The sequence below is a fragment of the Malaclemys terrapin genome, chromosome 3 (assembly GCF_027887155.1).
Source record: "Malaclemys terrapin pileata isolate rMalTer1 chromosome 3, rMalTer1.hap1, whole genome shotgun sequence".
NCBI classification, from domain to species: Eukaryota; Metazoa; Chordata; order Testudines; family Emydidae; genus Malaclemys; species Malaclemys terrapin.
This window is the reverse complement of record NC_071507.1, coordinates 51,958,513-51,980,562: the sequence shown is the minus strand read 5'-3', so window position 1 is coordinate 51,980,562 and position 22,050 is coordinate 51,958,513. Positions and strand designations below refer to the sequence as shown.

General features: G+C 39.1%; 1 protein-coding gene across 2 annotated transcripts in view; it reads left to right on the top strand.

Annotated features, from left to right (window-relative positions):
- The window catches only part of WDR26 (WD repeat domain 26), a 45,078-nt gene extending 30,060 nt beyond the window's left edge, over positions 1-15,018 (top strand). For both annotated transcript variants that reach the window (XM_054021597.1, XM_054021595.1), the window contains exons 10-15: positions 2,035-2,154; positions 3,296-3,441; positions 3,779-3,857; positions 4,469-4,598; positions 7,899-8,084; positions 9,690-15,018. In XM_054021597.1, the coding sequence (XP_053877572.1) occupies positions 2,035-2,154; positions 3,296-3,441; positions 3,779-3,857; positions 4,469-4,598; positions 7,899-8,084; positions 9,690-9,715 (687 nt within the window). In that variant the 3' untranslated portion in view covers positions 9,716-15,018. The remainder of the gene's footprint in view (positions 1-2,034; positions 2,155-3,295; positions 3,442-3,778; positions 3,858-4,468; positions 4,599-7,898; positions 8,085-9,689) is intronic.
- Positions 15,019-22,050: the final 7,032 nt, after the last annotated feature.

The following is a 22,050-nucleotide window of genomic DNA, read 5'->3' as shown; positions in this document are numbered from 1 at the left end:
GCTATTGTAAGGAAGACATGGCCATAGCAGAGAAGCTAAATGAACTCTTTGCATAGGTTTTCACAGCAGAAGATGTGAGAGAGAATCCCACCCCATACCCATTATTTTTAGGTGACAAATCTGAGGAATTGTCACAGATTAAGGAGTCAGAGGAGATTTTTGGAACAGATTGATAAATTAGAATCAGCAGGATCAGATGGTATTTACCCAAGAGTTCTGAAGGAACTAAAATATGAAATTGCAGAACTATTAATTGTGGTACGTAACTTGTCCCTTAAATCAGCCTCTGTACCAAATGACTGGAGGATAGCTAATGTAACGCCAATTTTTAAGAGGTGATCCTGGCAACTACAGGCCAGTAAGCCTAACTTCAGTACCAGATAAGGTGGTTGAAACTATAGTAAAGAACAGAATTATCAGAAACAGCAATAAACATGATGTGTTGGGCATGAGTCAACACAGCTTTTGTAAAGAGAAATCATGCCTCACAAATCTTTAAAAATTCTTTGAGGTGGTCAACAAACGTGTGGACAAGGGTGATCTAGTGAATATAGAGTACTTTCAAAAAGCCTTTGACAAGATCCCACACCAAAGACTCTTAAGCAAAGTAAGCAGTCATGGGAAAAGAGAGATGAGCCTCTCATGGATACATATAAAATGATGGGGTCAAAATTAGCTGTTACCATTAAAGAAAAAGATCTTGGAGTCACTGTGGATAGTTCTCCGATAACATCCGCTCAATGTGCAGCGGTAGTCAACTTAATCGAATCTTAGGAACCATTAGGAAAGGGATAAATAATAAGACAGTAAATAACATAATGCCAATATATAAATTCATGGTACACCCACACCTTGAATACTATTTGCAGTTCTGGTCTCCCCCTCTCCAAAAAAAAAAAAAATTGGAAAAGATACAGAGAAGGGCAACAAAAATGATTAGGGGTATAGAACAGCTTCCACACAACAAGATACTAAAATGACTGGGACTGTTCAACTTTGAAAAGAGACTAAAGTGAGGCTATGATAGAGGTCTATAAAATAACGAATAATGTGGAGAAAGTGAATAAGGATGCGTTTACCCCTTCACATAACACAAGAACCCAGGATCACTCCGTTAAATTAACAGGCAGCGGGTTTAAAACTAATATAAGGAAGTACTTCTTTGCACTATGCACGGTCAACCTATGGAACTAGTTGCCAGGGGATGTTGAAGGCCAAAAGTGTAACTGGGTTTAAAAAAAAAAAAATTAGAGAAGTTAATGCTGGATAGGTCCATCAACGGTTATTAGCCCAGGTGGTCAGGGATCCAACCCCACGTTCTGAGTGTCCCTACACCTCTGACTGCCAGAAGCTGGGAGTGGACAACGAGATGGATCACTTAATAATTGCCCTGTTCTGTTCATTCCCTCTGAAGCATCTGGCCCTGGCTGCTGTTGGAAGACAGGATACCGGCCTAGATAAACCACTGGTTTGACTCACTATCGCCATTCTTCTGTTCTTAAGATTTTTGGTACTCTGCTTTGTAGTATTTTTTTTTTTTTTTAAAGTACTGTCTCTGCATTCTTTTGGTTTCCTCTTTTCTTCAGTCCTTTTTTTTTCTTTTTCTGTACCTGTCATTTATCTTTTCCCTTCCTTCATTGATCTTTCACTTTCTCCTTCCTTCACATCTCTTCTTTCCTTTCTTCTTCCCTCCAAATCCATTAAATACACCCACTGCCTGTCCTGGCTTCAGATTTGAAGTGGAAGCAAAAAAGTTCTGAGACTGAGCTCATTGCAACTGCTCAAGTGAGAACATGGCTGACAGTTTCCCATACTGAAAGAAAATTAGAATGACCCCAGCTCCACCTCCTCATTGCTCCCTAGAAGGCTTTCATAGTGTGCAACTTTTTTTACCTTTGTATTCAATTAATGCAGTGAAATGTCCATAATTATAAACACTAGGTTAAGTTTTCATGCACATCTGTTAATTATGTGTCTGTAGGGGTGGGGAACACTGGATTTTGTAGTGGTTGATTTTCTTTGTTTCCTCTCCAGACTGGGGAGCTGAGGACAAAGATGAGTCAATCTCATGAAGACAGTTTAACCAGCGTGGCTTGGAATCCAGATGGGAAACGCTTTGTAACAGGAGGGCAGCGTGGACAGTTCTATCAGTGTGTAAGTTCTACTTGTGTGTTCATGTCCCCTCAGAACACTTGCTTCATTGCAGCTGAAAACAGCAGAATGCACCTAAGAGTAAAAACTAGGGCTGTCAATTAATCGCAGGTAATGCCTGCGATTAACTGAAGACAAAATTAGTACCTTTTTTTAACATGTTCATTGCATATCTCTGGGCGAGGAGGTGGCCCCATGTTCTGTGGAGTGGGGGCTGACACCCTGAGCCTATATTTGAATAGATAGAAAATATTTTAAAGTAATTAAATAAATGGTATTCTATTATTATTTAATAATGCAATTAAAACTGATTAATCACAATTTATTTTTTTAATGGCTTGACCGCTCTAGTAAAAACAGGTGTAACATGGTTAATGGGTCTATTTTCTCTATATGTTGAGGTAGTCACTAGAGTACATGTAATGAAAAATAATTTAACTCGTTATAAACTTAGTTGCCCATGGAATCTTTTGGCCCTCCTACTTTTGGAGGTAGAGTAGCATGTATACTAACGCCCTGACAGGGCTTTTTCATTCTTTGGTACCAAAGCAGGTGTATTACTGAAACAAACATCAGTATGCTGAGTCAGTTTAGTTGATGAACAACTTCTTTAGCATTCTCTGACTTTAGTCAATGATTCCTGTGAACCAGTGAACACTTTAGGCCAAGGAAACTAGCTCTCCATAGAGTTCATCTTGACTATTTAAATTTCTAGCATGCAAAGCTATCATTTTTTAACTATTTACATTTAAAAAGGGAGGGAGGAATCAGTCCTATGGATATGTTGTGGACCATCCATTTGGGGGTCTGGTTTCTTGCCGTCTCGATCATTGTGTTGGGAGTACTGCGATGGTGCTGGAAGAGTTGAGGTCTTCAAATAACTGGCTGACTTGAGCCAGGAGTTTAGATTTCAACCATGTCAAACAAGGGATTCTCCTGTTTCTGTGTTGGTTTGAGGGTGGAGATGGAAGGGGATCTAAACAATACACTAATTCTCATGAGCACCAACATTTTATCTGATACGGGACAAGAGAAATCTTCTCTCTTGCTTCATTCTTTTAGTTTTACAACTAAAAGCTCTCATCAAAATTCCTTAGAAATCTAATTTAAAAGAACACCTTGGTTATATTGCCTTCCTAAACAGGATCTAGATGGTAATCTCCTTGACTCCTGGGAAGGGGTGAGAGTGCAATGCCTCTGGTGTTTGAGCGACGGGAAGACTGTTCTGGCATCGGACACGCACCAGCGAATTCGGGGTTATAACTTTGAGGACCTTACAGACAGGAACATGTAACTACCTTTTTCTTACAAATTCTTAACTCTCATAAATCTAGTCTGATTCCCCTGTTAAGAAAACTGTAATTCTGATACATTACACAGACTATCTAGCTACATCGTATAGTTTCTCTGTGGACCCAGCAAATACTGAAATAGAACCAGATGACTCAGTTCTGGTTGTAATCCCCTTTCAAATACAGTACTAATGGCCCACTTAGTTATAAGTATGAGTGGAAGTATTGCAACTGAAAACTTTTGTGTTTTCTTGGTGGTGTGTTTTGTTTTTTGTTTTTTTTAATGTCCAAATAGTAGTGCTCCTAACATTATGGTGTCTTTCTTGTGATTTCAGAGTACAAGAAGATCATCCTATTATGTCATTTACTATTTCAAAAAATGGCAGATTAGCTTTGTTAAATGTAGCAACTCAGGTAAGTTGATAGATAAAAATACAAGTAAAACTTTTTCTTACTAATTTTATTTTTTTAGAAAATCTGAGGGAATTTGGGATCTGTAATGATATTAAACAGTAGACAAAGCAGTATTCCACATAACATACGAAGTTCACAGTATGTACAGATACACAAATAAACAAATGTAGGATTCTCCAAAAGGGAAGATGTCATTTTTTAAAAAAGGCTTCACAAAAGTAGTATGAAGAGAAATATTTTGACTGTAAATTACAAAATATCTGCTGCTAGATATAAACACTTCATTTTATGTGTTTGGCTTCCCAACGTTGCAGCAATATTCTACAGTTATCATCCCTGGAGTATTGGTGTTCCACATAACTTTTCTTTATGGATTTAAGTATTTTGGAAACCACAAAGTAGAGAATTGGTGCTAGAATAGGAGACAGGACAAGAGTTTAAGCCATTGTTCTAGTGCATGAGATCCATTCAATTTCACATTATAGTCTAGTTTTATTGTCTAAGATGGTTGACGTGCCAAAAATAAACATAAGAGTGGAATACTTCAAGTGTAGGTGCTGGATATTGTCTTACAATAAAAATAACCTCCGGCATGCTCTTTGCCCCCCCAGGGAGTTCACTTATGGGACTTGCAAGACAGAGTTTTAGTGAGAAAGTATCAAGGTGTTACACAAGGGTTTTACACAATTCACTCGTGTTTTGGAGGCCATAACGAAGACTTCATCGCTAGTGGCAGTGAAGGTAACATCGGCTTTAAAGACTTCAGATGTTAGTTGATGTACATTTCAAGCACACAGTGTGTATAAAAGGGGATGATGCAATGTATTTTTAATTGTTAGTTGCTGGTAATAGCATTATAATCTATAAAAGGAAGTTATGGTCCACAGGAGTAAACAAAGGTGTGTCTCAGTGCTCCTGAAGTTATATATTGTAAAGAACAGTCCTGCTCTAGTAGAAAGGATCGCCTATATGCTCTAAATCTCTTCCATCCCTCTCTCCTATAATGGGTTTATAGCACTGAGTAAGCTTTAACTATGTGTAGGTATGTGAGTTTTTTTGAGAGGCATGACATTAGCAGTTGTGCTTTTGGCCAAAATAGTTCTGTAGTGAGTAACTTATGTTCATTTGATTAGTAGTTTTTTCAAAGGCAGGTGTGGTCAGATAATTTTAATCCCAGGAGAATAGTCATCTCAACTCAAGTGGAATTAATTATAATGGGAGGAAAAACAAAGTCTCAGATCCAGCAGTTGATGACATGGCAACTCTAGCATGGGTTGTTTTTTTGTGACTTAAGAGTTGTGTTTTTCATAATTGTAAATAGTCTATGGTGAGAATAGAATTTAGTTTACTGAGCCTGTCCCAAACTGCTTTCGAGTGAACTAGTTCAGGCATGTGAGGGGCTTAGCTCCTTCAACTCCCATTGCAATCACTGGGACTTAGGGTGCTGAGGCCTGCTCAGGCCCAGTATTTGTAGTGCACGAAGGTAAACTGAGTAACCACTGTTTGTACTCAGTAGCTCACAGTGGAGTCTCTTTGGAAAGAGGAAGTGTTGACTAGGGCTACGTCTTCACTACCCTCCTGAATCAGCAGGTAGAAATAGATCTCTCGGGGATCGAATTATCGTGTCTTGTTGGGATGCGACAATCGATCCCTGAATTGATGCTTGTACTCCACCAGTGCAGGTAGGAGTGAGCGCCATTGACAGGGGAGCCGCGGAGGTCGATTTGCCGCCATCCTCACAGCGGGGTAAGTCGGCTCGGATACGTCTAATTCAGCTACGCTGTTTGCGTAGCTGAATTTGCGTATCTTAAATCGACGACCCCCCTTCCCCCCCACAAGTGAAGACGTAGCCTAGGACACACTTCCTTACTCTTTTGGAAAGTGCAGAAAGGTCTTTAAATTTTAAACCAAGTTTCTCCTCTGCCCTTATCTAGAGGAAGATACCAGCTGAAAGGTAGCACCTCTAATGCAGTGTCATCCTCATCAGCTATGAGCCAGAGCCCTGGTGTGGGGTTTAGTACTTGTGTGCCAGAAAGTTCAGGGCTTGTGTGCTTGAGCCATACTGATGCTTTGTGTGGGGGAGTGTACATGCTACAGTACACCAGTTGTCCTTTTTTTTTTTTTTTTTTTTTTTTTTTTTTTTTTTAAATTGACACTTCACTTATGACCTACTATGTGTGTGACATTTAATGTGGTAATGAATTTATCCAGGTCATCATCTTAAGAACAGCTTTTTTATTTTTTTTATTTTCAGTGTCTAAAAACTACCCAGCTGTAGTTGAAGCTGATGGCACCTTATTTAGATTCGGACTGCCAGAGGCTGTTGCCTCTTTGCACTGAATTGTTGCAAATGTGGCTGCTGTGAAAGTCTCTATGTACAAAAAAAGTAGCAGATTAGAAAGTCATAACCTCTTAAATTTAAAGGTATGTTGTCAGCTAGGTAGGCTTTTTTCTACCACCTGCACTTATAGGAAGAAAATAAGAAATCTCTTTTGAAAGTAAAATTGACTTCTGCTTTAATCTAGCTCGTGTGTCCTTTTTCCTTTTACACACACATCGACTGTCAAGCACCAAAATACTGGCTTGTGTTTACACTTTTTGATTCTCCAGACAGCAGATGCTGGCCTTATGGCCCAGAATAGACAGAGCACTGGTTTAGTTTGGTTTGACACCAGAATGGATACTTATCACTATCATCTGAAATCAGGGGATTGAAAAATGTAATCACAAAAGGTGTATTTCATGCAAATACCATAATGTGGTGGGGTTTTATTCAAATGAGCTGATTAAGCAGAAAGCAATTTCTTTACCAAATGATTCCCAGGTCCTATTCTAGCAGGTAGGTCTGAGAGTTGAGCCCCTTTTGTAAGGGACAGGGTAAGGTCATGTTTGGTTTGTTTGTTTGTTTTAACCTTCAGAATCACATTGGATTGTGTAAAGTGTTGTCTTAGTCTGTTCTTCAAAGCTTTAATTCTGAAAAGCTAGTCTAGTAGTGTACATACATGTGATTACATAGTTTGTTGTAGTTCAGTCTACGTAGCTCCATTTGAGAGAACCTGATGCAGCCTTTAGTAACCAGTCAATTTACAGGTTTGTCAGAAGCTGTTAATCTACATTAGGAGAAAATAATATTTTAACTAGTTAGTCTTAAATAAAATGCAGTTCATTATGAAGCAGTGTATTTTTCTTTATTTTGAGAGATTTGCAATGGATTATTTGACCAGTTACTATTTCTTAAATATATTTCATGATAAACAGGAGTTGCCTACTGTTCAGAAAAGGAGGTTTTTTAGAATACTATTTGAAATCTATGTAGTATGTAGGGCTTTACAACTTCAAAATGCCAAACAAACATTTAATTAATCCTTACCCTGTAAGGTTGGTCAGTAATTGTTTCCACTTTACACATGGGGAAACAGAAGCAGAGCAAAACTATAAAGGTGCATGACCCCATTAGGTCATTGAGAAAGTTAGTTAGAATTTTTGGAGGCCTCAGTATCAAGACTTATGCTTTAACTATTCTAAATGCGGCCTTATTTATTACTCCTAAATACTGGATCTTAACACAGGGTCTGTGTAATACATATGTATTGTCCTCTAAATATTGTATCAAGACATTGTTCAGTGATGACCAGTATTTTCCTTGAATCCGCTTGCAACAGCATATCCTTAACCTAGGAGGAGGTTGACTTGTGTTTCTGGCCATGCATTGGCTGACAGTTATAAGATTCAGTGCCATCTCAAATGCTTTCCCTCAGATAATTCGCTCGCTAGAGTTGTAAGTCTTAATAAGACATGTCTGAGTTTTGCCCATACTCTTGATCAGATCAGATCCCCTCTTTAGAGTGAAATCTAGTGTTGCGGCACGTTAGGGGGGTTAAATTTTAGAATTTGCAACACTTAAATTTTTTTATTTTGCAATACTGTGTTTTTAGGTATCTGGAAGAGTGTAATTTTAATATGAAAAATTAGGAGATTTATGTAAAGACATTTTAATTCAATATTTCTCATGCTGCTGCTTCAAATCGATGTTTTATTTAGATCACAAAGTGTATATTTGGCACAAACGTAGTGAACTGCCAATTGCGGAGCTGACAGGGCACACGCGTACAGTTAACTGTGTGAGCTGGAACCCGCAGATTCCATCCATGATGGCCAGCGCCTCCGATGATGGCACTGTTAGAATATGGGGACCAGCACCTTTCGTAGACAACCAGGATATTGAAGGTAAAGCAACTTCCATGTATATTTAAAAAGAAACTGTAATGGAAAGCTCATGTAATTGAAATAATCCATCCAATTGCTTTGGATTTCTTGACCATAATTAAAACATGCAATAAGAATATAAATAATATAGTAAACAACTCTTAAGCCTCAAACAAAATTACGTTTCCTGAAAAAGGCCTCAATTGTCAGACCGCAAAATAATCTGTCTACTTATTCCTCCAAACATATACAGTTGGAAAGTGATGCTATTGGAGGCATCCAGGAACCATTTTAAACACCCAACATGGAGCTAGAGTGGATTATAATGTCCCTAGATACCTCAAGATGCCTTAACATTGCCTGTGTTCACTGCATGTAGAATAACAATTTTTCTCTAATACTTTGAATATATAAAACATTATATAAATATTAAATAACAAATACTAACCTCACTCTGGAAACAGAATGAGGGTATTTAGCCTTAAATGAACGTAATGCCCCTGAAAGGTACTAGATAGCCCTGGTGACTAGACATTTACCCAGAGAACTGGTACAGCACAGGCAGTAGAATTGCAAGGTTTTGCCCCACTGCTATCTCAACTCTATTGAGGAAATTCCCTGTATTACAATGAGGGTATTTCAGTTTCCATGTCTATTCAGTCTCTAGCCCTTCTACTGAGATTGCTAACAAGGTTGCTGCTGATGGTAGCTCTTGTGTGAACACCTGCCACTGAACAGCTGTCTGGTGGTAATGGCTTAAACTAAATCAGCCCTATACTTAGATGTAAAATACTATATATTCTGTTACCAGTCCTGACGAACCCAAAATACTTTCCAGCTCCCGTTCTCCTCGTTCCTTTCCCTTCCCATTTCCACCACTGTACGCTAATCTAAAATTTAAGATTTGCCTCCCAAAAGAAAACAAAGGCTTGTCTAACATGAATAACAGGAAAAGTGGGGCAGAGGGGTAAACTTAAAATAAAAACAATGTGGATTTCTTTTATATAGTGCTCTGTGTATAACCTAGGTGGCATAGTTGGATTAGTGTTCTGATATTTCAGGGATCTTAAAATAAGCAAACAGTTTTTGTAATTGTTTTCACTTAATGTTCTCTGTGAACTTTTGAAGTCCAACAGGGCTGTCTCCGTAGTGACCCTTTCCCAGTATAGATCTGTATCTAAAAATTGTAAGTAAGAGATCCACTAGGGGAAAAAAAATCATGTCAATTCTAATCAGTGTCCACTCCATTGCTTATTTTCAGTGTGTCACGAAGTTTTTAAATAGTGTGTGTGGAATAACAAAAAAAACTTCTTCAAATACTGTGTATTAATGTCCTGAAAGGAGAGAGAGAATATTTGGAAGTCAGAGCGAGCTACTTTTTTTTTGTTAAAGTGAAAAGATTATTGGTTACATACATTAATAGAATGGAAAAGAGTAGCTCCCCTTCAGTGAGGAGGATAAAATCCATAGCACACAATTACTCTGAAGCATGTTAAATTTGTGTGTGTTACATGTATATAAGTAAGTTATATTTATATATCTTGTAGTGGAGGTTGTTACATCTTGAAAAATTCCTTATCATCCAAGTTTAATCTTTCTTTTACATTTCATCTTGTCTTTGCTCAGAGGAATGCAGTAGCATGGATAGTTGATGGCGAATTTGGAGCAGACGACTTCTCTTTAACTTAAAATTAGTCGTATTTTAAATGGCTTGGGATTTGGTGCAAACAACATGATTGATAGCTGGACAGACATGCTCGTCATGAAAAAAGAACCATTTCTGAAGCCCGATCGGGGCCAAACATTTACCACCTTGCTTCATAGTAACCAGTTGAGATGAAGCACGTCGTCAGAACGTTGTTGGACGCCGTGTCGAATTATCCCCCCTCCCCCCATCGGTTGTGAAGAACTGTGCTACATTCAGGCTAACCATTGAACTCCGTATATATATTTTTTCCCCCTGCCTTTTTGTCTGGCGGGCTACCGTTCTTGTTGCTCTTCTGTGTAATGAAGTTTAAATGCTTGTTTGGAAAACTTTATTTAACAGTTTAGAAGGCTTGATAGAAAGAGTGCTTTAGTCTGAAGAGTATACATTGGATAGGAAAGTATTTCCTTCTCTTGTTTCTCTAAATCTCTCTCCGCCTTATTTAGCTTGAGATCTTTGCAGCTTGGTTCATGGACTCTAGCCTTGCCCGTTGCGCAGTATCTATAAATCCAGACGATAAACCAGTGAACTATGTCAAAAGCACTCTCAATATCACACTTGACAAAAAGTTTTGTACTTTTCACATAGCTCGTTGCCCTGTAAAGGGGTTAACAGCACAATTTTTTTAAAAAATAAATTATTTATAGGATTAAAGTGACTTCATTTGTATACATTTGGAATTTAAACCAGCTTAAAAACAGTGTCATGAAATGCAGTATAACTGATGCTCTTTTAGAGTGTCATGCAAGACATGGTCAAAAGAAGTGGCTGGAAGGAGTTTTACACAGGCTACGTAAAGTATTCTTTTAAAAGAAACCTCATTTCCCATCTTAATGAAGAAACAGAATTATTTAGAAGTGAGAGCTGTCAAAATGCACCATGAAACTAGTAGTTTATTAAACAGGACAAAGGTCAGTTTTTAGATTACATAAATACGTGCAACAAGTTTATCTTAACTTGTGCAACAATTCTGATAAAAGCTTAGGAAGGATCTGAAACAAGGATAATGCTGTTTTGCTTTGTAATTGTAAAAGTACCTTTATCATCCAAATTACAATACATATTGACGATTTGTATAATTTTTCCCCTAACTTAAATACAACTGCAGAATTTTCCTTAGTATTTGACTAACAAAGATGCATAGATTTTTGTTTTTTGAGATATTTTGAAGTTTACAGGTTTAAATGTGTCTGCTGGACCTTGTTCTGTGCTGGTGCTGTGAATAGCCTGACATTTTTAGGAATGGTTCCTTAATTTCCTATTAAAAAGACAATTTGAGTACTGTATGCTTCTCAAAATAAACAGGTGGCCTGGTATCTCTAGTGTGCTTCTGCACTACTTGGCAGTTGATTATGGAATGGTGGTAGGTTTCCCTCTTCTCAACTGGATGATGAAGGTAGTATCAGGACTGCCATGAAGTAAAGAGGGAACAGGGAAAAAGGCAGGCCATCATGAAAGATGTGAACAAAAGGGTGGATGAGTCTCCTGCAGGGACTAAGTAAGTACTCTAGTGTCCTCCTTGGTTGGGTGAAGGGATAACTTTGCCATTGTCCATGGGAAGAAAAAACAGACTCATGGTTGGGTAATGGGAATGGAGGAAATAACACAGTAATAGGACCTTTTTTAAAGGGCGGGGCAGGCCCCAAATGGATGCTCCCAAGGCATATAATACAAGAGAGATTCTAACAGATTAGGCCATTAGATCACTTGCATGTTATCTTAAACACTTAAAAATGTATACACAATTTTTGCTGAGACCAACCCTTAATTTGACCTCATCCTATATTTCAATATTTTTCCATCTGAAATAAGAACTGAATGTCAGTACCTTCAATCTAGTTCATTTGTATTCAGCTTCCTAAAATTACTTTACTTTACAATTCAACTGAAATGCTTTTTAAACATATAAAATACTATTTAATATTAGAAATCAATATCTGGGTAGACTTGGATTACAAACAAACTTTAAACCAAAAAATGGAAAATTAGTTCTCTTCTCTTGACCTGTTAATTCTGGAGATCAACATTCTGTTTCTTCTGCCACCGTTAATGGCATGTCACAGCATGAAGATGATAGTCTTGGTTCTGTGGTGTCAGTGATAGTACAGGTTGCAGGAGAACCAAAGAACACTGAGCTCAAGTCTTGGCAGGCTAACCATTTTGGTTTAAATAAAAGTTGAATATCTAAATTTTGTACAGTGCTTTACATCTTCAAAGTAGCGTACAATTGCTAACACCAACTGTGCTGCTATTTATAACTTTCAAGGCTTCACGTATATTCTATTAATTTGGCATTTTAAGCATTGTTAGAGCATTACATTCTCCTTTAAACCTGAATAAAAATCTCTTCTCCACTAAGAGCATGTAATGCTGTAACTGAAGGGGTTTTTGTTGTGGTTTGGTTTGGTTTGGTTTTTTACCCTTTATACTTTTAGATGACGTGGAGCCCATTCTGTCGCTGTTTGTTCACCCAAAAATAACACTGACTTCACTGGGAACTTTGTGTGTGTAAGGAATGCAGGATCAAGCCCCTAATATAAATCCAGAAGATTGATTTGTGCTTAGTCACTTCACAGGATTTTAAGCATAGCGCCTATAGCTAAAACTATTAGCAGGGACTCCATATCTAGTACAAGCCTACATTAGAGCACACTTGAGTCAGTACCTTCTTTCATTGAGATATGTGACAAAGAATATTAAACTTTAATTCTCTCTTGCCAAAATATGTATTGCACCCCTGCAAATTCCAAATTCAAGAGCTTCTGGACTTTAGAGTCTACTCCTAATGTATAGATGGTGAACACTTCGGAATGGGGTTAGTGAGAAGCACATTTTGAGATTGCCACTTAAATTTAGTTATGTAACTCAACTATGCAATATAAATGGGAAGGCTTCTGCACCAGCTAGGTGGTGTGATTCATTTCTAGAAGTCTCTCTTACCAAGTTTGCTATATACATTGTGCCTGCATCTTACACGTGGTATGCAGAAACTGATAGAAAGGTGAAACTGTGGCAAAACAAAACTTTATGGTACTTAGTCTGACAGCAAGATTACCTGTAGGCCTATAGGCAGTGAATGAAGACTGGCTACTGTTCTAGGCTCTAGACTAAAAAGAGCAGCCTAAACTATTTTTAACGTGCTACCACATAGTCATAATGTGTGGTTTGAAAAGTACCAATACTTTTTGCCCATAGACCAAAAATAAGACTTTGGCTATGGAAAAAGCAAATGCAGTAGACTCATCTGCAATGTGTTAATTTCCATGTGCTTAAAAATGTTCTTAGGCTGGGATCTAAGGATTGGAGCAAATAAGAGTCATATTTATCCCCAACTATCAGTTATTTCTAGCAACTGATGCTAAACTTCTTAGGGAACATACTGTAATCTTGGGGTTTTTTGCCCCTTTTTTTTTTTTTTTTTTTTTGGTAGCTGTTGATTAAAATGGTCACAATAGCTACTGATTATCAGCAATGTAAATCTTTCCTATGCTTAACCATTTATCTGAATGTGCCTGCGCTGTTCAGGTAAGTAGTTTTTTGAGAGAGGAGATGGAACACAAAGGGGGAAATAAACTGCTGTTACAAATCTCTCTTCTGAAAAACTTAACTTTATGTCCAATTCCCTCACTCTTAGTACAAGTTCTTCAAATGTAAAAGAAGTAACCCTAATAATTTTAAAACTTGTGCAAAGATGCAAGCTGGAATACTATCCAACTCTTGCCAATAACTTGTCATCCTGGTTTCAGGCAGGTAACGTTTAATGCAATCCATTCACTATTGGCAGTATTTGTGTCTAGTGGCATCTCGCTGCACCAATAAATAATGCTCCCAATCCAAACAAAAGTTTGAAGGTTTCTTTATTAGGATATTGCTTCCTGGAAAGTAGAGCTGATACAGTCAGTCCATGTTGAGTAGACTATATACATAAAGGTGGGGGAAATCAACATACAAGTCTAGTTTACAGCCAGATTTGTTGGCTGATAATGTGAGGGCTGACCAGAGAGGAGAGAAGACAGACTTTCAGTAGACTCTTGTTCATATCCCTAAAACAGTAAGTTGTCTCAATTTAATTTATTTGAAACAATTGCTAAAAAGAGGAGCATCAATCCTATATATGGCTTTAAAAAATACACATTGATTCGTGTCCATTTTCAGCTAACATACTTGATTTAGGAAGAACTGCTAATTTTAAAGACAATTGGCAAAACTTCATTAACTCTTGTACACTTTTCTTTTTAAAACAGGGTGGACTTCATTGAATTGTGCAGTGTTGAATTGCTGCAGTAGCTGCCTCTTGTTGCTGAAACACAAACTATAAACCCATTTCCTGTCTGCTAAGCAGTTTACTGGGTTCAGTAAAACAACTAAGTGTGAACGTTCTCCTATTTGGTATATATGAGAGAGAGAGAGAGAGTGTGTGTGTGTGTGTGTGTGTGTGTGTATTACATAGACATGGAACCAAGTGTTCTAGGTACTGGTCATGTTTTATTGCATACTTTGTCACTTTGTGTGTATGTGAAGTGTCCTCTGACTACAGGCATCAGTTAATATCAGTATATTTTTATAAATTTGAAATTCAGTGTGCCCCATCTTTCACTTAAACATTTTTCATTGTTAGGGTAATGTGCTAGATTTGAATCTTTAACATTTTTAGGCACAGATGGAAAAAAGTTATTGGCTCCTTGAAAATGTATGGGATAAAATGGATCATCAAAGCATGTATGTACTTACAAACCAAGCTGTAGAGATCAAGAAAAGAACTTTACTGTTGATCTCAAGATTTCTAAATTGTCAAGATTTATATGGAGTTGTGGTGGAACTAGTTAACACTTAGAGCTTTTGGTATGTAATGACTATTTGCTATGGACTGATATTAAATGTTTCAAAGGATTGCGTTCTTAAACTTTCCGGATTTTTGTTACTGTCCTCTTGGATTATATTAAGTAGTTTAAATTTCTTTGCTATATTATTACATTAAAATATAAGAATGTTGGGTCTCATATTTATTTTCACTTGTTTTACTAATTATTTACAGAACACCCTTTGTTAACTTTTTTATTTTATAAATGTGTAGTATTTTAAACATATCTTTAAAAAGAAAATTGTTCAATTGGAACTACATAACTTCTGATTTTGTTTTTATTAGGGTTTTTAAAAAAAAAGTACACTTTTTCCATGTCAGTGCACAGCACTTAACAGAAATGTTTGTATTCCCTTTCTTCAGTTCAATAAACAGAATGAATAACTGGACTGAATAGTTCTTAGCCTTCTAACCTTCAGTTACATGGCTGTCAATTGGCTGTCCATTTCACCTCCAGATTTGACAATTAAAATAGAACTTTCAATATTTGAGCATTTTTAGTGAATATTTTCCCAAATATGTATTTGAGTCTAACTTAAATGAAGCTTCACCTTTCTAACTTGGCTCAAAATATCCATGTGTAGACACCTAGCCTTTGCTTGTTCAGGTTTAACTTACACTACTTTGCTTTATAATACTTGACACTTACAACACTTTACTTTCTAGCATCTTAGTCTGTGCTCATCTACGTTCGATGAATGTGTGCGCTTTCAAAACACAGTATAAGCACTGACTGACTAATCCTTCCCATTCATATGAGAGGGCAATTATATAGATAGTAAATGCTATAGGGTAGGGATTCTTATTTTTATACAGCACCTAGTACAGTAGGGTGCTGCTACATTGGACCTCCAGGTAATGCTGTGCAGTGGCATTAAACTACTTCTTTGGGGAGGTATTTCCAACCACCTTAAGCCAGGTCCTGCTTGAGGCTAGCATTGAAACTACAGTGTTGACTTAAAGGAGATTCCTACTACTAGCTTTCCCTTTTATTGCATCAAACATAAACCGCATGCGTTCACTTCCCCTGATATCTGTTCTCTTACCTGATACCATGATGTTGATGCCAGTCTCCACCATCTAAAGGTTAAATTTTCAAATAAGCATCTTCCATGCTTTCTGCTATGGGGCTCCTTACAAATTTGGAGGAAATGCTTTGTAATCCTCTGCAAAGCCACATCCTTGTCCTTTCAGTTCTTTCTTAACTCTTCTTTGCCATAACACCTACAACAATCTTGACAGAGGCAGCTGCTGTCCTGAATTCACTGGCTATCAGACTGACTAATATTGTCACAGTGTTTCCTTGTGTTCTTCCTGACTGTCTCTACCTGTTGCCTCTTGTTATATACTTTAAATTGTAAACTTTTTAGGGTGCTGGGACCTCTTTGTGTTTGCACAGTGCTTAGCGCAATAGCTCCTAGGCACTAATCGTTGTGGTAGTATAAAACTGAACCAGTGTTGAAAAGACAATCTCCTTTTGGTAGCTAGTGTTAATTAGATGCTACCACTATTGTATGTGGGACTTATTTTAGGAGCAAATTGGAGTAGCCTTATTCCCTCTGTGTATTACTATAGTAGTATAGAACTACTTTTGGAGTAGAGTACTAGTCACCGGGTGTAAGAGTAGTGTAATTGGAGGCCCTTATTAAGATTAGGCTTTAATCCTTCTGATGAGCTTGCTTAGAGGAGAGAAAAAAATACCATAGCCTTATTCTGCCTAGCAAACACCTCTGCCTCCATGGATTGGACAGGAGTTTTGCCAAATATTTAATATGCCTATAGCAATCATGCTGAAAATCACAGTGCTGTGCTTTTTAAATGACAGGAAAGCTTCTGACAGAGGCCTTAGCAAACTGGAGTTTTCTGGAGTGCAAGCAAGCTAGCTGGCCTTTGTTTTGGGCTGGAGAAGCAAGCTTTGTGAAGCAGCATGAAAAAGTTAAAGCCCAAGAGATATACTATTAGCAAGCTTTTAAGGGCTTTCTGTAAAGCACTAAAGCGCCCTCTCTTGTAAAGTGATGCTGAAACACTTTTGTTCACAAAGTAGTAGACTCCCTCCTATTGATCATCCAGAATACATCTTTCTCCCACCTGGTAAATTCTAGTGATAGATTCTAAACTCTAAAATCTGAGTCATTCTGCTGACTTGTATAGTAAGGCCTGGTCCCCACTAACCCCCCACTTTGGACTAAGGTACGCAAATTCAGCTATGTTAATAACGTAGCTGAATTCGAAGTACCTTACTCCGAACTTGCTGCGGGTCCAGACGCGGCAGGGAGGCTCCCCCGTTGAGGCTGTGTACTCCTCTCGCCGAGCTGGAGTACCGGCGTCGACGGCGAGCACTTCCAGGATCGATTTATCGCGTCTAAACCAGACGCAATAAATCGATCCCAGAACATCGAGTGCCTGCCGCTGGACCCTCCGGTAAGTGTAGACGTACCCTAAGTCTGGATTTCATTCTACCTAACTTCACTGCCAGCTGGAAGTATGAAGACTCTACTATGTATTCCTCTCAGGCTATTTGTGCTTAGTGTCTTCTGATAATTATATTTTCCTATAAGTCCTCAGAATGTGTATGGTTCTGTAGGGTATTAGCACTCATGTCTACCTACTAAATTGTATTGTTAGCACTTCCTACAGCTGCCACAGGTATGTTATAAGTTCATGAATAAGAGGGGAAGTGACCTATGCTATGGGGGGAGTCCTATAAGACAATCCATATTGTTCAGATTCTGAAAGTTTGAGAAACTGCTACTATTGTGAAAGCCTGCATCTTGGTTAGTGTTACACCAGCGTGTTGGTGTCTCTCTCTCTCTCACACACACATACTATATATATATAATTATATATAAACTTTACTCTCAGAAAACAAAGGGACTAGACTTATGTTCATATGTGAGTAGTTTGATACCGTAATTAGCAAATTACTAGAGTGACTATGAAGCATAGTTCCTTAAAGTGCTTGTAGGGGAGCTGGCCAAACAGCTGCTTATCATGGGAGCGATTAGAGTGAAAGTCCTACTAAGGTACTGCTGTGGGGCAGGGGGTGGTTGTAGAAGAACAGATGGCTTTTGAGTGGTTTTTCCATTCAGTGGTAGATGTTACCAATAACAATAGATCTCTACAGCCATCAGGAAGGGAACTTTCTTAGTTTACATGTACCAGCATCAAAGCTTAGGCTGAATTGGGTCTCCTCTGTCTACTTTTCACAAAGTGAATTCTGACCATCGCCACCTAAAAGTCAGCAGACCATTTGAATTGTTTCTATTATGTATGTATTAAGATAGGTTCTCATTATTTTTCTTACTGTCTCAATGTGGTAGCACTATCTGAAATTTTCTTAGCCTCTGCAGGGTAATTATACATTGAGACTAGTGTCATTTCATAATAGAAATACCATTTAATAACTTAGTAGCCATCAGCTGACAGAAGGCAAGACTTTTCCTTTCTTTCTGCACTTGCCCCTTTTAATCACCCTGAGCCTACTGGATGTCGTGGCATTAAACCAGCCAATAGTTTTATAGCAAGGTCTGAAATCTGTATTGCTAGATAGCAAGTGCAAAACCCCTAAATTTTAAGCAGTCTGTAAATATGAAGAAATGTTCATAGTTGCTCTGTCACGATTTACTTACTTCAGCCTGATTTGAATATATGGGGCAACAGTCACTGCTATGAGTAGTGAGTCTGTGAGGGAGAAGTGCAGCAGCTATCTGGAAAACCACTCAGTATTTGTCTTTTCAAGATGGCTTTTCTAGGACTGAATGGCCATGGGGCTGAAATAATTAAGGGTATGTTTCTATTCTATTCTTCTCCCCTTCTCCCTCCCCCCGGAGGCTCACTCCTATTTGCAGACTCATGCTAGCAGAGATCAACCTACTGCACTAAAAATAGCATGGATGTTGCAGCTCAGGCTCTCAAACCCACAGTAACAGAGAGCGCTTGGTTCCCTGAAAATAGCAGAATATGCCATGAGGACTTCACTGAGAGGATGCCATATTAAAGTTACTACAGTCCTGAATATGATCTACTGTGGGTACTTTCAGCCTACAGCTTGAGAGCCCAAGCCCCAGTGTCTGTGCTACTATTTGGAGCAGGTCCTCAAGGAATCAATTATGAAACATTTAGAGGAGAGGAAAGTGATCAGGAACAGTCAGCATGGATTCACGAAGGGGAAGTCGTGCCTGACTAACCTAATTGCCTTCTATGATGAGATAACTGGCTCTGTGGATGAGGGGAAAGCAGTGGATGTGTTATTTCTTGACTTTAGCAAAGCTTTTGATACTGTCTCCCACAGTATTCTTGCCACCAAGTTAAAGAAGTATAGGCTGGATGAATGGACTGTAAGGTGGATAGAAAGCTGGCTAGATCGTCAGGCTCAACGGGTAGTGATCAATGGCTCCATGTCTAGTTGGCAGCCGGTTTCAAGTGGAGTGCCCCAAGGGTCGGTCCTGGGGCCGGTTTTGTTTAATATCTTTATTAATGATCTGGAGGATGGTGTGGACTGCACTCTCAGCAAGTTTGCAGATGACACTAAACTAGGAGGCGTGGTAGATACACTAGAGGGTAGGGATCGGATACAGAGGGACCTAGACAAATTAGAGGATTGGGCAGAAAAAAACCTGATGAGGTTCAACAAGGACAAGTGCAGAGTCCTGCACTTAGGACGGAAGAATCCCATGCACTGCTACAGACTAGGGACCCAATGGCTAGGTAGCAGTTCTGCTGAAAAGGACCTAGGGGTCACAGTGGACGAGAAGCTGGATATGAGTCAACAGTGTGCTCTTGTTGCCAAGAAGGCTAACGGCATTTTGGGCTGTATAAGTAGGGGCATTGCCAGCAGATCGAGGAACGTGATCGTTCCCCTTTATTCGACATTAGTGAGGCCTCATCTGGAATACTGTGTCCAGTTTTGGTCCCCCCACTACAAGAAGGATGTGGAAAAATTGGAAAGAGTCCAGCGGAGGGCAACAAAAATGATTAGGGGTCTGGAGCACATGATTTATGAGGAGAGGCTGAGAGAACTGGGATTGTTTAGTCTCCAGAAGAGAAGAATGAGGGGGGATTTGATAGCAGCCTTCAACTACCTGAAGGGGGGTTCCAAAGAGGATGGAGCTCGGCTGTTCTCAGTGGTGGCAGATGACAGAACAAGGAGCAATGGTCTCAAGTTGCAGTGGGGGAGATCCAGGTTGGATATCAGGAAAAACTATTTCACTAGGAGGGTGGTGAAACACTGGAATGCGTTACCTAGGGAGGTGGTGGAGTCTCCTTCCTTGGAGGTTTTTAAGGCCCGGCTTGACAAAGCCCTGGCTGGGATGATTTAGCTGGGAATTGGTCCTGCTTTGAGCAGGGGGTTGGACTAGATGACCTCTTGAGGTCCCTTCCAACTCTGATATTCTATGATTTGTAGTGCATTAGCTCAAGCCACATGAGCGTGCATCTCCCAGCTGTAGTGTAGACATAGCCCCTGCTCACCTTGCTGGGGGGACATGACTTCCTTTTCAAGATCCAGCTTTCCATAAGTGGTGACACTGTACATAATGATTAGAAGATGGGGGATTTGGATTTATTTTTTAAAAGAAGGCAGCTTTAGTCTTCTAGCAGAACTTTCCAGCTGGCAATGTAGTTAGGTTTCTCACTCTTAGTCCTCACCTTGGCTGTCCCTTGCCTTGCTTCCTGCCTGGAATTATGTTAAATGACTTTATAAGGGGCATTTAACCGATATACATGGTTTAAAAGCTATACATTAAGGCACATGTCTGACTACAGCAAACTTTCCTTCGTAAGCACCACACTTTCCCCCTGTAGCCCTCAAGTACAACTCTATTTGCCTACTGGCAATTTCAAGCAAATCAGTCAGTACTAGCGGTGGTCAGAGTGCTGCTGTAGACCAGCTGTCAACATGTTCTACCACCATTTGGACCCTCCACCATCGTGCAGTTATTTTAAGAGCTCCAACACAATGGCTTTGGACGGTTGACCGTCATATTGAGAAAACACCTTGGATATGGTGGCAGTTAAAGGGACTGGGGAAGAGGTGAGCTTCTGAAGTCTCCCACATGTCATTGTTTCAGGGAAATATGGGAAGAAATGTAGGACAATACAGTAGGGAGTATCCATTTAGCACAGAAATGGGCTATGAATTTCAAATGTTACACTTGTTACTGCCTGGGTACTTAAGTTGTCTCAGCATACATCGTTTTGTGACATCTCAAACACCAAAAGTTGCAATGTAAACTTATGTGACTGGATACTACTTGGTTCCCTGAAGCCAGTGGAATGCACCAAGAGAACTTCATGAGAAGAGGTGATAAAGTTACTTCTGTCCTGAATGCAACCCACATTGAGCACTTGACCCTCCCCTCCTCCCCAAAAATCTGTGTATCCCGGAGGCAGAGGGAGCCTGTAGTTAGAGCATGGAGTCAGAAACCTGAGTAGTAATCAACTCTCACTTATGCTCTCTATACCTCCCATTTCCCATCTGTAAAATGGGGATAGTACTTATACAGCTTAGTAAAGCACTTTTGAGACCTGTGGACAAAAAGCATTAGATGATAGTGGTATTAACACTACCATTTCCACTTTGCATCATCTTCCTCTACTTATCCAATCTTTTAAAACAGGGTTTCAGTTGAGCTGCAGATAAAATTTCAAAACACTTGTTCTTTTCAGCTTAGCTCTTGGGGGCAGGGAAGAGCATACCTTAAAAGATACACTTTTCATTGTTTCTGCTCCCAAACTACTGTTTGGCTCCTGATTTAGTTACCTAGATTGTTGAAGTATGAATGTTAGTATGTAGACTCACTGGTCTAGCCCTGGAGGGAGCCTTCCATCTCCAGCACATTCCTAGGAGCAAGGCTATGTCACAATACACTCCAACAGCACAGAACCCCTCTGTCTCATCTATGCTTGTAACCCTTTTCAACTATAAAATAGAAAATGTGACCCTGCCTCCTTTAACAAAAAGCTACATTGGACAGGAGGCTGATTTTACTATGCCATTTTAGAGAGATGGGTTGTTTTTTTTTTTCAACCTCTATTCCCCTGAACAACTATTTTAGTCTTTCTGCCGTGAACAACACTACTGCTGGAATCTTTAATGTGAAACAGCAGAGGTCACCAGTGCTGCTGCATGAGACTTCTAAAGTTAGTGAGCAGCAATGACTGTACTGATGAACAGTGGGTAAGAAGGTGTAAAGTTACAGAGGAGCGTGTTAGCTGGCCTTTTGTCTGCCAATTAGAAGCCATGGCTTTTCAGGCAGGTAATCACCAGGCACAAGTGCTGGGAGAGGTTAGAACTATTTGTACTAATTCAGGAACTGGTGGCAGTGTTAAGCTTTCTGCATTCTATTTTTCTACAGGTATTGACAACCCATCCTTTCCTTAGTTAGGTGCACATTTGCATGACAGCAGATGGCATTGCAGAC